General features: G+C 50.4%; 1 protein-coding gene across 1 annotated transcript; it reads right to left on the bottom strand.

The window, feature by feature from the left end:
* Positions 1-1,862: 1,862 nt before the first annotated feature.
* On the bottom strand, positions 1,863-4,436 carry PPP1R3G (protein phosphatase 1 regulatory subunit 3G). Its single transcript, XM_059401616.1, has one exon. It carries the CDS (start codon positions 3,524-3,526, stop codon positions 2,471-2,473), a length of 1,056 nt encoding a protein of 351 aa, XP_059257599.1. The 5' UTR covers positions 3,527-4,436; the 3' UTR covers positions 1,863-2,470.
* Positions 4,437-13,359: the final 8,923 nt, after the last annotated feature.

The raw sequence follows: 13,359 nt of genomic DNA, 5'->3' as shown, positions 1-13,359 counted from the left end.
GAGAGAGAGGAAGGGAAGCAGGCTCTCCGCTAAGCAGAGAACCTGACACGGGACTCGATCCCAGGACCCTGAGATCATGACCTGAGCCAAAGGCAGAGGCTTAACCTGAACCACCCAGGCGCCCGAATAATGCACTTTTTAAAAAAGAAATCGTATATCGAACCCAAAAAGGGACATTGCTTATTTTTGTAACAGAAAAATGATGTAATTCTAAACATTGCTTATTTTTGTTATAAAGCTTTTTATAACTAGATGGGAACTAAGTGTTATTATTTCACAGACATGGCTATTTTTTAGTCTGCTTTACTCCAAGTGTAAATTATAATGTATTAGCTTCTGATGGCTTTCCACTAATAATTATTTAAATATTTTCCCCAAACCAATGAATTACCTCTGGCAAACATTGTTATAGTCAAAAGCGATGTCTCCAAACCAGAAGTTAAATTAAATATTGTTGTGGCTTAAGACATCTCATTTTGAAGCATGGAAGCATCCGGCAGTTCCTATGATGTCCATTCAGATGGATGCTATATTTCAGCTGTACTGATTTATTATTATTTCTTAGATGAAAGAAGACAAGTAGATTCTCCTCCCCTGTATAGTAATAATTGTGCATTTGGCATCTTAGTGTTTACTCTAACCAAGATTACTGAAAGTAATGTAAACATTATCACTTCTCAAAAACGGGGGTTAATTTCAAGTGACAAACCTTATTAAAACTTTACCTGCTTTATTAAGTGTAACTCTCAGCATATAGTGTTAAAAAATACTTCTCTAGAGCAGGAGCTGGCAAACTTTCTATAAAGGACCGGATAGTAAATATTTTCGCTTTTGCCATATTGTCTTTGTTGCACCTACTCAACTTTGCTCTTGTAGCAGGAAAGCAGTCGGAGATTATATGTAAATGAATGTGCACGGCTTGTGTTCCAATAAAGCTTTATTTACGGACACTGAAATTTGAATTTCATACAATTCTAATGTGTCACAGAACCATATTCTTCTTTTGAGTTTTTCTAGCTGTTTAAAAACTCCAGAATCATTCTCAGCTCTCAGGGTCTATAAGAAGAGACTTCAAGCTGAATTAGGCCCATGGGTTGTGCTATGCCTACTCTGGTTCCCCTAGAGCACCAGTAGAAACCATCTTTCTTAAAGATTACCACTGCAAAATGCATTGATTGTACATGTGCTGGGAACTATGAAAACAAAAGAAAGAAAAACTACCAAAGGATAAACAAGGTGTGGGGAAAGATCAGGCCCTCACCCAGCATGCTCACCTGTCCTACTACCGCAAGGCCATCCTGGCATCCACGGCCATCAGCAGGTGCGTGAAGAAGGCCAGCCCGCAGAGCCCCTATCTGGTTCTGATGTACTCGCTGGGCACGCTTCACCATCTGTCAGGTCATCAGTACCTACTGGGGCTCCCAGTGGGGACAGAAAGACACCTGTCCATTTCACCTCTGCCCACCCCCCATCACCCAGCCCTGAGAGCCCAGCTTCTCTGCCCTGCTGCTAAAGGCCGAGAGAAGTCCAGCGGCTAAGCTATTCTGAGCTCTGCCTACACCAAGGGGGTTGAGGGTCAGCGACCCTGCAGCTTACAGCAAGCGGACCAGACTACTCTGCTCTTTCAACTCACTAAGCACCTTCTTTTGGCATGGAACAGAAGCTTTCTACAAAACGTTTTAAATAATGTTTTTTGCCCCAAAACCGGAAACCTGGGCCTCTCCGCATCAGAGAGGAAAGACTGAAGAAGAACAACTTGGAAATCCTGTTGTTTAATTATTGTTAACGGGCCAGCACGATGAGCTGAGGAAGATCAAGACCTCCCCAAACCCCCAGGAGCTGGAAGAGAAAATACAGCGAGAAAGGGTGTGCAAGTGGCTTTTATTTTTTAAAGGACATGTGTACACAGGGACCCAGTAAACAATGTCCAGACTGTGCAAACATCCCCCAGATCCCAGTTAAAAGAAAAGGACAGCCCAGCCAAGGCCCCACTCGGTTTTCACGGAGAAACAGGACCCTGGGTGAAGGCTCCGGCGACCGCCCCGGGTCCTGCACCTTCTCTCGGCAGGCACGACGAGGCAGGATGGCTGTCCTTTCCCTGAGAGCCGAGGCGTCTCCAGCAAGATGCAAAGGCTAAAACACGAGGTCTACAGTTGAGAACAAATCCCAAGGTCTTACAGCTGTGCACAGGGGTCAGGACCTTTTTCTTGAAGGAAGCTACGGCTCGGTCAAGAATTTCTTCGCGTTCTGGTGCAGGGCGAGAATTCTAGAAGCAGCCTAGGGAGGCCTAAGCTAGGAGAAAACGGGCCGGGGAGGTTGGGTGCGTTGCCCGGGCTCACGATGCTTGCTCGAAGGATCTGTCCTGGTGCGAGTTTACAGCTGAGCGGCTCCCTCTTCTCCTTCCCCGGTGGACGGTGCTCAGAAAGACGTCCCGGCAGGTCACCTCGCTGCCTGGGCCCTGGCCTTGGGCTCAGAGCGCGTCGGAAGGGCGCACATAGCGCAGCGTGTAGTTGGCCCCCGCGTTGTTGTCCCAGAACTCGCCCTGGGCGCAGCGGTAGCAGACGGCGAAGTGGACCGCGGCCCCCGGCGCGTCTTCCCCCTCCTGGGGCTGTAAACCCGGGGGCAGGAAAAGCGAGAAGTGGAAGCGCTCGGCTCCCGGCTCCTCCCCGGCGTCCGCGGGCTCCCCCGACGACGCCTCTGCCGGCTGTGGCTCCACCGGCTCGGGCCGTAGCTCGGCGGGCACGTCCAGAAAGGAGCGCCACTCGGTGAAGGTGTAGCGCACCGCCACGGTTCTCGGCCCGGGGCAGCCGAGCACCCGGCCAGAGCCCGTCACCTCTGCGCCCGAGGGCGCCGAGCACTGCACGCGCTCCAGGCACACACGCTGCCGCCGCAGACGCTCGGCGGCGGCGCCCGGCCCGGGAAGCTCGAAAAGAGGCCGAAGCCGGGGAGGTGGCGCGGAGAGGGGCGCGGCCGCTGCCGCCGCGGCCAGGAGGCCGGGGAGCTGCTCTAGGTCTTGGGCGCGCATGGGGAAGCTGCGGAGGCGGGAGAGCACGGCGGGAGGCACCTGCGGCTCCTCCGCCTCGTTGAAGTGCTTCACGCTGGCCAGGCTCAGCCCCAGCGCGTCGGCGAACTGCACCCGCTTCTTGCACTTGGCGCAGCAGCCGCCGGGGCTGTGCGGCGCGCCCTCGGCCCCCTCGCCGCCCTGCGGGTCCAGCGCCAGGCCAAGCTGCTGTCGCTGCTGCAGCAACTTGGCCGCCTCCAAGATCGGGTCCGCGGGCAGCGAGAAGGAACGCGGGAGGCGGCGGCGGCACTCCCACGGCTCCTCCTGCTCCCGGGGGGCAGCCTCTTCCTCCGCGGACAAGGGCTCAGCGTCCAGGCTCGGGGCCTCCGAGGAGCCGCCGCCGCCCCCGTCCCCGCCACTCCCCGCACAGAGGACCGCCGGGGCGGGCAGCCCCTCGGCCGGCGGGGGCTCTGCCAAGAGCGCGGGTCCCTGTTTCTCCAAACTTAGCGTCCCCTGGGGATCCATGACGTCGCCTGGCTTCAGATCGCGTCCCCCCGCTCAGCGCTCCTCTGGAGACTTAACACCTTGGGTCTTTGCAGGAGCGCGCAGAGCCCGCCCTGGGCCCGAGAGGACAGGGCAGTCCCTACCCGGGAGCCTCGGGTTTTAGCGGCGGCGGCCGGGGCCGCAGTGGGAGGAGGATGCGGGCGTGGGGCCGGCTCTGGGGATTGAACCTGCCGGCAGCGGGGGAGGGCCCGGGGCGGGGAGGCGCGAGCCGTGGGAACACCTGGAAGCGGGGCGGCGCGGGCCGGAGCGACTGGGCGGGTTTGCGGAAGGCTCGGGCAGAAGGTGAGAGACGGGCTCTGGAAGTCGGGCCGCCCTCTTCCCTCGCGCCCACCCCGGCGGGGCCCGCGTCGGTCCTGCCTCCGGAGCTCCTGGGGTGAACTGGCGCGCAGCTCTCGCGGACGCGGACGCCGACCGCCTTCCTCCTGCCCGTACAGTCAGCCCCCGGGGCCTGGCGGGTCTGCTCTCCGGCGGGTCGCGGAGCGGTCTCCTCCCGGCGGTCGCAGCGGCCCAGGAAGTCCGCGGGGCAGGCGCGCGGTTAAGGAAGCTGCCCTGCGGGGGAGGCGGCGGGCCGCGGACTGAGCGCGCCTCCTTCGCTTTCTCTTCCTGCCTTCCCAAACTTCAGGGCGCCCTGGCTCCAGTCCCGCTCGCCAGCCAGCCCCGGCCCGGCGCGCTAGCCTCGGCGCTCCCGCGGTGGCGGCGCCCGGGGGGGCTGGGGCCGAGGCCGGGGCGGGGACGGGGCCGGGCAGCGCGGAGTGGACGCGGGCCCGCGCCGGGAGCTGCCGGAGGCCATGAGCGCGGGTCCCGGGCGCACGTCCCCACTCCTCCCCCCACCGGTCCCGCCCGCCGCGCTCTGGGCCGAGGATTGGGGGCCCCGCGGGACCGACGCCGCGCCGCGCTCACAGCCTCTCCCCGCCGCCGCGAGGGGCCCAGGCGCGCGCTGGGGCTGCGAGGCGGCCGACTCGTGGCTCGGCCGACGGAGAGCAGGTCGGGACCCCGGGGAGGCTTTCCATAGTGGGCTTTTGGGGTTGGTTTTGTCCGGTTTTGTTTTTCAGGCTGACTTTACCTTGGTTGGAGTTAGTGGTTCTCAAACGTGAGCGCGCGTCAGGGTCACCTGGAGTTGTGAAAACGGTCCTGGGCCCCACTCGGGGGTCGGTGTTTCTTAAAGTGTCTCTAACATACGACGCTGGGCTCTAGGGTCTGCCTTTTGGGACCTCCGTCTAAACCCGTGTGGACCTGTGGGGTTCCTTGTGTAAAAAGCTAGGGATTCTGGCGTTTTTAGACGTAGATCCAGTATTTCAGGAAAAGAAAGAGAGGGAGGAAGGAAGGAAAGAAGCAAGCCAGCCTACCCAAGTCATTTAACTGAGGCACTGTAACTAAAACACCTTATTGTCTGGCAGAATGTGAAGGGCAATTAAAAGGGGCCAGCACCTTAGGCATTTTGGTGAGGGGGCAAGCAGAAAGTAGTGAGTAGTCATACTAATGGTTCATATTCCTGGAGCACCTATCCATCAAGAGTGCTGGTTTGAACTGACTCCTCTAGCACGATCTCATTCTCAGACCATCATCTCTACTCTACAAATGGGACATGAAGGCATAGAAGGATTGTTCGTTGCCCCGGCCTCACAGCTAGGTGTGGTGACATTTGAACCCCGATGATTAAGAAGAAAGATTTCTCCCATTGCTAGGAAGCCACGGCTGGGGATGGCCTTCATGAGGAAGGGTCTCTGCCTTTCTCTTGCTGGAATGGTAGGTCCCACTATAACCAATATAGAATACCATAATTGCATGTCAACTTGGGAGCTTCCGAGAGGCACCAGCTATCCTGGTGTGCCTTCTGGACCAATTCTAAGATTTGAGGAAGAAGACATTATTTTTACATTTAGGTAAACATTTATGTATTACGGAGTTAAACACAAAATTGCAAACTATTCGGAAGATAGAAATAGGATTTCAAAGAGATTTTGAGGCTGTGGTGATCCTCTCCGAGCATGTGCCCATTGTGGGACAGGGAAGGGAGAAGGTGAGGTGCCCAAGGACTGGGACCTGAGGAGGCATCATTCTCAAGGTTGTGCAGGGCCTGGGTCCAGCCATGTCACTCTACTCTTTGGTGAAAATGTTAGAGGACTCCACCCTCAAGGAGCCCTCAATGTATTGGAGGAGACCAACATTAACCAGAACTCCACACAAATACAGACTCAGCCACTCTAGCAGATGCTGTGAAGGATGCAGCCTGGTCAGGGAGGCCTCTGGGAGGAAGGGGAGTGGCCCTGAGGGGACATTTCAGTCCACACAAGGCCCCACATGGGAGGGAATAGAGAGAGGCTGAAAGAAGACTGTGTACCCCAAGGGCGGAGGGCTGAGGACGCAGGGGTAGGAAGGGGCCAGCCACGCAGGACCTTGAGCAACGAGAAACCACTGAAGGGTTTTGAATCAGAGGTGTGACTAACCAGATTTAAGTTTTGAAAGCTCATTGTGGAAACAGGTTGATGAGCAGACTGTAAGGAGTAGAGGCAATATGGACGAATCTGTTAGGAATCTATTACCATCTTTCAAGGGAAAGGTGATCATCCCTAGGACAAGAGTAGTGGTGATGGTGGTGTGAGACATATCTGAGAGCTATTTAGGAGTGAAACCAGCACAGCGTGCTATGGGAGAAGTGGGAGAGGTGGAGGAGCCTTGAGGATTTGGACAGGAGCGGTTACTAGAAGTGGTCGCAGTCCCTGGGGCTGGGGACCACCGAGGAGAAGGATGGAGGGAGGGCGAGATCATGAATCCCGTTTTGGGCATTTTGAGCTTAGTAGATTCTCTGTTCTTTTTGATCCCACCTGGGTCTCCAGTAACAAGTCTGATTATAGCCACCTGGAGGTAGTATCAGATCCTGTGGGGTTAAAAGGCTCCCTCCTGTGAGACTGCCCTCTCTCAGATGCCAGCCACACATGGTCTCCCCAGGCCACCATACTTTGGGCCCGTCAAGTACTAATTTGGGCTTTCCTACAGTCCCTCCTTTTGGGTTCAATAATCCACCAGAATGGTTCACAGAACTCAGGGGATAAGAATGCACTATTGCAAATATGCCACTTCATCATAAGGATTATTTTGAGAAACTGATCAAAGACAGCTGGCTCAAGATCTCTGTTCTTTCACTTTTTCCCCTAAAAGCAGGGCATAATTTTCCCTTTGTAAAAGTAACATAATAACTATCCACTTCTACATGTGGTTCCCTCTCTTCATCACCAGACATGACCCTGGAGAAGATACTGATTTAAGTTTACATTAACTTAGTAAACCATGTAACCTACATAAACCTGACTAAATAACCTTTGTCTTCCATTTGTTTCCCCCTTATATGTACCTTCCCACAATTACTGCCCCTAGAAACCCAAGCACCTTTTCCTCTGTCACTTATCCACAATTTATCACCCTTTGCTAAAGTGGGATATAAGCTCCTTGGCCCAACAGCTTTTTGGGGTTTTCACTTCTCTCTAGTGAAGTGCCAAGTGCATATGAGAGAAATACTTTTTCCCTGTTCATCTGTCTTTGTCAGTTTCACTTGCAGGCTCTCAGCACTGAACCTAAGAGGGTAGAGGAAAAGTGTTTCCTTCCCCACACAGGAAAACACTTTACTTGCATTTATTAGTTTATCTAGTTTTGTAAAGGATACAACTCAGGAACAATGACCTAAAAAAAGTGTAGGGGGAGGAGTTCAGAGCTTCCAAGCCCATTCCAGGTTCACTACCTTCCCAGCACATCAGTGTGTTCGCCAACCCAGAAGCTCTCTACACTTTATTGTTCCAGAGCTTTCATAGAGCTCAATCTCCAGCCCCCTCTTCCTCCCTGGGCTACCCTGAGGCCATCTAGGGGCCCTACCCTAAATCATCTCATTAGCATAAATAGGTGTGATCAAAAGGGGCTCATAACGGAAGGCACTCCCATCTCTCAGGAAATTTGCAGGGTTGTAGGTGTTCCATGTCAGGACTGGGGACGGAGGCCAAACACATATTTTTATTACACCACGGAAATATAGACAGGTGCAGAGCTGAGAAGAAGACAAGGGCCCAGGACTGAGCTCTTAGCACCTCGGGCATTTAAAGGCCAGGAGGAAAAGGACGAGACTGCAGAAGATAGAGAGTGAGCAGTCAGAAGGGCTGGAGGAAACAGGAGAGTTCTGTTTCTTAGAAGCCACGGGAAGACTTCAGAAGTAGGAGAAGTAAGCCTCCCACGTGGGGCCCACAGGAACTTTGGGGTCCTCTCCCTTGTTTCCTGAAAAAGGAGGACCCAGGGAGTGGTCTCTGGCTCCCAACTCCCTTCCCCCTCAGCCTCCATGCCAGACAGGGCCCATGTCTTCTCTACCGAGGGATCTGGATGCCTAAAGTCAGTCATTAAAATGGTGCAGCCTGCAAAATCACTTCAAAATTGTCGTCCACCGCACTGAAATGTGTTTAGTCCAACGTCAAATACCACATGCCTCAGCTGCTAAAATGTTCACTCCGGGCATTCATTCAGAGGCTCCTAGCTTTACTGTCAGTTCTCGCGACCCAGTGCTGCATAGCAGCTCACCCCCCAAACATAATTGCTTATTAAAATAACAACAGCATTATTTTCTGCATGAATCTGCAAGGCAGGCAGGGCTTCTCTGATGCTTGGTCTGGAGGATTGGACAGCCAGGATAGATCCCCTGGCGGTCTTCAGGCATCTCTGTGCGATCTCCAGCACAGTGGCTGCAGGGCCCGTCTGGTCACCTGTTGTTGGCTCAGAGAGAGAGAGACAGAGATGCTGCATAACATTCTGGTCTAGTCTCGGAAGCCTCCTGGTGTCTCTTGCTACACTGTCTTCCTCAGAAGTGAGTCACAAATGCCAACATGGTCAAAGAGACAGGAATTAGATTCCCTTTGATGGAAGAGTGTCCACGAAATTGCACCAAACTGTGATAGAACAGGACCAATTAGAAAGGACTCAAGAGAATTTAGTTTCAAACTCTCACTTTTCGGATGTGCAAGCTGACACTCAAAGAGGAAAGTTGTTCAAACTTTTCACTCAAGGCCAGAATGGAGCCGGAATAAGAACAGTCATTTGATTCTTAGCCTTGGAGACCGTGCCTCAGAATCACACACATCTTTTTTTTTTTTCCTTAAGATAACACCATTCCTTGATTACCTTTGGCTTCCTTTTTGGATGGTTAGACTGTTCAGTAAGTACGCTGATATTATTTACATAACATGAACTCCACCCCAAAATATGCTACCTTGCCATTGTCTTGGTCTGTTTGGGATGCTATAAAGAAAAAACATAGACAGGGTGTCTTATGAACAGTGACCCACTTTTCACAGCTCCAGAGGCTAGGAAGCCCGAGATCAAGGCTCGGGCACATTGGTGTCCGGGGAGAGCCTGCGTCCCAGGCAGCATCTTTTCACTCTGTCCTCCTGTGGTGGAAAGGGTTCACGTGGTGGAGGGGCCAAAGGGGTTTTCTTCAGTCCCCTTCATAAGGGCCCCCCCTCATGACCCGATGATCCCCTCCAAGCCCCAACTCCTAATACCTTCACAATGGGGTTAGATTTCAACATAGGAATTCTGAGGGGACACAGCATGCAGAGCATAGCGGGTACATTGATTATTTTGAGGTGAGCAACAGCAGCCCCAGAAAGGGCTCTCTGCCCTCCTCCTCTCTACCTAAACGCAGGGCCTACGTGTCCTGTGCCCGGAAAAGGAAAATATTCTTATCACTTGAGACCGAGTGGACACCAAGGTGAATGCGGACAAACAAGCCCACTAAACGAACTCTTAGCTTCCGTTAGCTTCCCCTGTGTATTTCTGGGTCGCTTCCCCACAGTTTATCATCCTTAGCCCAGACCCCAAAGAAAAACTTTGTCTTTCCATAACCCTCAAGCCGCCCGCCGCCACCACCGACTTACTGTTCTTTGTTAAATAGTACATAAGCTCTCAGGCCTGTTTATTCTGGGCCTCATTTCTTATAAATGAAGGCCTCCATGTACACACAAAACTGCAAACATGAAATAAACTTTTTATGCTTTTCTCTTGTACATTTGTCTTTTGTCAGGTTAATTCTTGGGCCCAAACACAGAATCTAAGTGGATAGAGACACCATATATATGTTAAAGTATTTAAAAAATATTTTTTAAAGGATTTGAAAAGAGCAGAAGCACTTTAGAAACATTTCCCCTAACTCTTCTTTAGCTTTTTGGAGGAGAGTAGGTTGATTAAGGTAAAGTCATAGTGATTTTTCAGGGGCTTAAATGCAGCCACAGAAACTTCATAGAAAAATGCTCTAACTTGAGAGAATCAAATTTTGGAGCGCCTGCGGCCATTTTTGTCAGCACAACTGAAATATGGCAATGGACTGAACCTGTAATAAATTTGAAAAAAAAATTATCCTGCTTGCCTGGGTCATTTTTCTCTCATATGTGGGGCTTTTAACAGGGTCATGGAACTCTAAGAGGTCTTAGTGTACAACCGACTTGCTTCAAAAGTGGAGAAAATAAAGCCAAGCGAGATCCCAGTGGTTTGCCTAACCAAAGCCGTTCAGCCACCCAGAAGAGCGAGGGCAGGAATGATTTCTAATGCAGCTAGCTCTTGCTCATCGCTGTGTGTTAAAAACTCCCAGCATCAGGTGTCTTCACATAGCTCACCGGGATGGTCACTATTACAATAAGTATGGAGTCTTAGGGGCCTAGAAAGGGTCAGTTCTAGTTACCCAGGGTAGAATCTGCTCAGCCACGTTTTGAACTACCATGTGCACGGCACAGCCCCTTGTCCGAACCCCACTGCAGCCTTCTCTGGGATCCTGCTGGAAACAAATCATGTTGCTTTTGGCTCAAAACAAAGCCCCCCAAACTCACCAAGTCAGAAAGGGGCCTTTCCGCCTTCCTACAACCAAGGGATGAGAAGTTAATACAAAAGATTTAAGGGAAGATGTCTCTATTTTTATTCTTTAATCTTTGGTTTCTGTCTTTCAATGAGTTTTACTCATGTTTTCTGATCAAGGTTTTAACATGATTTGCATAATATGTTCTAAGTGTGATTTGTACGTTTCCTAGAGCTGTTTGGCTTAATACCAGCTGGTTTTTTTCTGACATTAACAGTGTTTTAAACATTACATTTTAAAGATTTTATTTTTATTTATTTGAGAGAGAGAGTGAGCAAGTGAAAGGACACAAGTTGGGGGGAGAAGCAGACTCCCCACTGAGCAGGGAGCCCAACCCTGGGATCATGACCTGAGCTGAAGGCAGATAGTTAACTGACTGAGCCACCCAGGTGCCCCTGAGTATTACATTTTAAAGAGCCCAGCAGAATTGAGTTGACTTCTTATCTATTAACACTTCAAGTTTCAGTTAACTTTTTATTCTCATATCAGTTTTCTGCCACATTTAAGTCCTCTCACTTATATTGAATGACTTTTCTCACTTGACTTTGGATGACTGTAAATTCCAGTCACGATCACAAGCATAAACTAATGTGTAAAAGCTTAAAGTTCTTGGTATATGTGACACAATTCTGAGTGAACCTACAAAACTGTAGGAGTGCAGGACTGATACCAATCTACTACTTCTGCAGAGCCTCCATCAGCTTCTAGAAGAAAGCCCTTCATCTGCCCTCTCCATCTTCTTGCCAGAGACTGCCCACTTTTTTTCTCTGAAAGTTTTAGGGAACAACTGAGTTTGACCTCTTTCTTTGTGGGAGGAGGTAAGGAGCACACGTGTTACCTTTTCACCATGTGACAGAGATTCAGTCTCCTAATAGGGTCCGTGACAACCCGTGAGGGACTGTAGTGGGCATGTGGCTGGCCAGCTCCACACACACCCCTCTTCCTCCTTTCTAGCAGGTACCCCACTTCTCCCACACACGCATTTCCCTATTACCTCTATCCCCTCCACAGTAGCGTCTGTCTGATCTCGGAGAAACCCCCATCCTGCCCATGACTGGTTCAGGAAATGAGCAGGTGACCTGGCCAGTAAGATGTGATGGGGATGTCTGAGGGGAAGCTTCCAAGGGATGTTTCCTTTTCCCCAAGAGAGAGCAAGAGATGACGCAGCCTCACTCAATCCCCTGGACCCATAACAGTCACAACCATCTTACTACAGTCAGAGGTGAGGTGCTAACAGAGCATGGAAAATGGAAGGTTGACATGGTTTTGTGCATGAGCTGCTAAGTTGATGCTTCTCGATGGGGAGGCTATTGGCTTTGTGAACAGGGCAGGTCTTTGCTGTGACCATCTGTGGCAAACATTTTAAGACTTTAATATCCATGAGCCCTACCCTCAAAATGCCACTAGCAGCCCCAGGAGCATGACAACCAAAAAAATCCATACTCTTGTTTCCAAACACCCTCCCCCCACTGAGAGCCATGACACCCTATGTTTGGACCTTTTACAATACATCGTTTTGATTTAAACCAGTTTAATTGAGTTTTGGCTGGTTGTAGCCCCAGGCTCTCCTAACGGGAAGACATTATTTTAATAATTTTGAAAGAAAGAATAAATGAGCCTCAAGGAGGTGAAGGAATGTGCCCAAGGGTATCAGTGAGCAGGTGGCAGAGCCAGCATTTGGCTCCAGATCTAACTTCAGAGCTTGGCTACCTCCTCCCTATTTGCTTTCTGTCCAGTCACATGGAAGTTACTCTGAGCTTCACTATTCTGTTTTCTCCTTCCCGACAGTTTCCTCCAAAAGAACGAATGTGGTTAGTTTGCTCAGTGGGAAAATATGAACGAACAAAAACAAAGGATGGAAGTTTTATGTGGAAAAAATTAATATATGCAAAACATATATCTGTTTGCTTCTGCATGGCGTATTTCTGGAAAAAACCTGTTTCAGGAGTTGTCTGTGGGGAGCGGAGCTAAGGGACTGGGGCCGTGAGATGGGAGGAAACTTACTTTCACTGTAGATCCCCTTGTACTGTTTGAATTCTGTGTCTTGTGCAAGTATCTTTTAATGTTATTAAATAGTAAAAATCTTAAAGCACTTGTAGATAAATTTGGTATTACATATATTTTGCCATATCTTAAAATATTTAAAAAAGCATTCATAGGATTCAATATTTAAAAATTGGATTCAGGATGCCTGGGTAGCTCAGTTAGTTAAGGGTTTGCCTTCCGCCCAAGTCATGATCCCAGGATCCTAGGATGGAGTCCCATGTCGGGCTCCCTGTTCAGCAAGGAGTTAGCTTCTCCCTCTCCCTCTGCCTGCCTCTCCCCCTGCTTGTGCTCTCTCCCTCTCTCTCTCTCCCTGGCAAATAAATTAAATAAAATCTATAAAAATTGGATTCATTATAGCACTTGACTTTTCCCTCTCACTGACTACCTTTGGCTGCTTTGTCTTATTCCTCTGCCCATTCTTCTTTTTGTTATATGAGGCCATCTTTTTCTTTCCCATGTCACTGTCACTCACCTAACATGACCTCTGCCAGTCCTTTGGCATAGCCCTGATGGAAGAATCTTACCTGACCCCTGCTTTGACACCATATACATACATTTCCCAAGTATGGCTCAAACACCTCACCTGGAAATAATCTGACTCCAGCCACTTTTCCAACCCCTCTCCTCTATTCACTATAAGAACTTATGTTCTGCAAAATTCTTCTAGGAGACTTCTGGGATGACGTGAGCTGAGACAACAGAGCCCTAGGCCTTCTGCTCCAAATCTAGCTGAGAAACATACTTTTACCTGTGTTACATATTGGCATTCCCTACCATATTGTTTGAGCAAAGAACTCCACAGTAAAACGATGTCATCATCATCACCATCATCGTAATCACCAACATCCCCATGACCATCATCACCACT

Source organism: Mustela nigripes, chromosome 5 (genome assembly GCF_022355385.1).
Source record: "Mustela nigripes isolate SB6536 chromosome 5, MUSNIG.SB6536, whole genome shotgun sequence".
NCBI lineage: Eukaryota > Metazoa > Chordata > Mammalia > Carnivora > Mustelidae > Mustela > Mustela nigripes.
Note: the sequence above shows the minus strand (reverse complement) of the source record. Positions and strands in the feature narration are given on the sequence as shown.

What these genes read in the sequence shown, in the direction of transcription:
- PPP1R3G (XM_059401616.1), bottom strand. Translation starts at nt 3,526, where the DNA reads ATGGATCCCCAGGGGACGCTAAGTTTGGAGAAACAGGGACCCGCGCTC.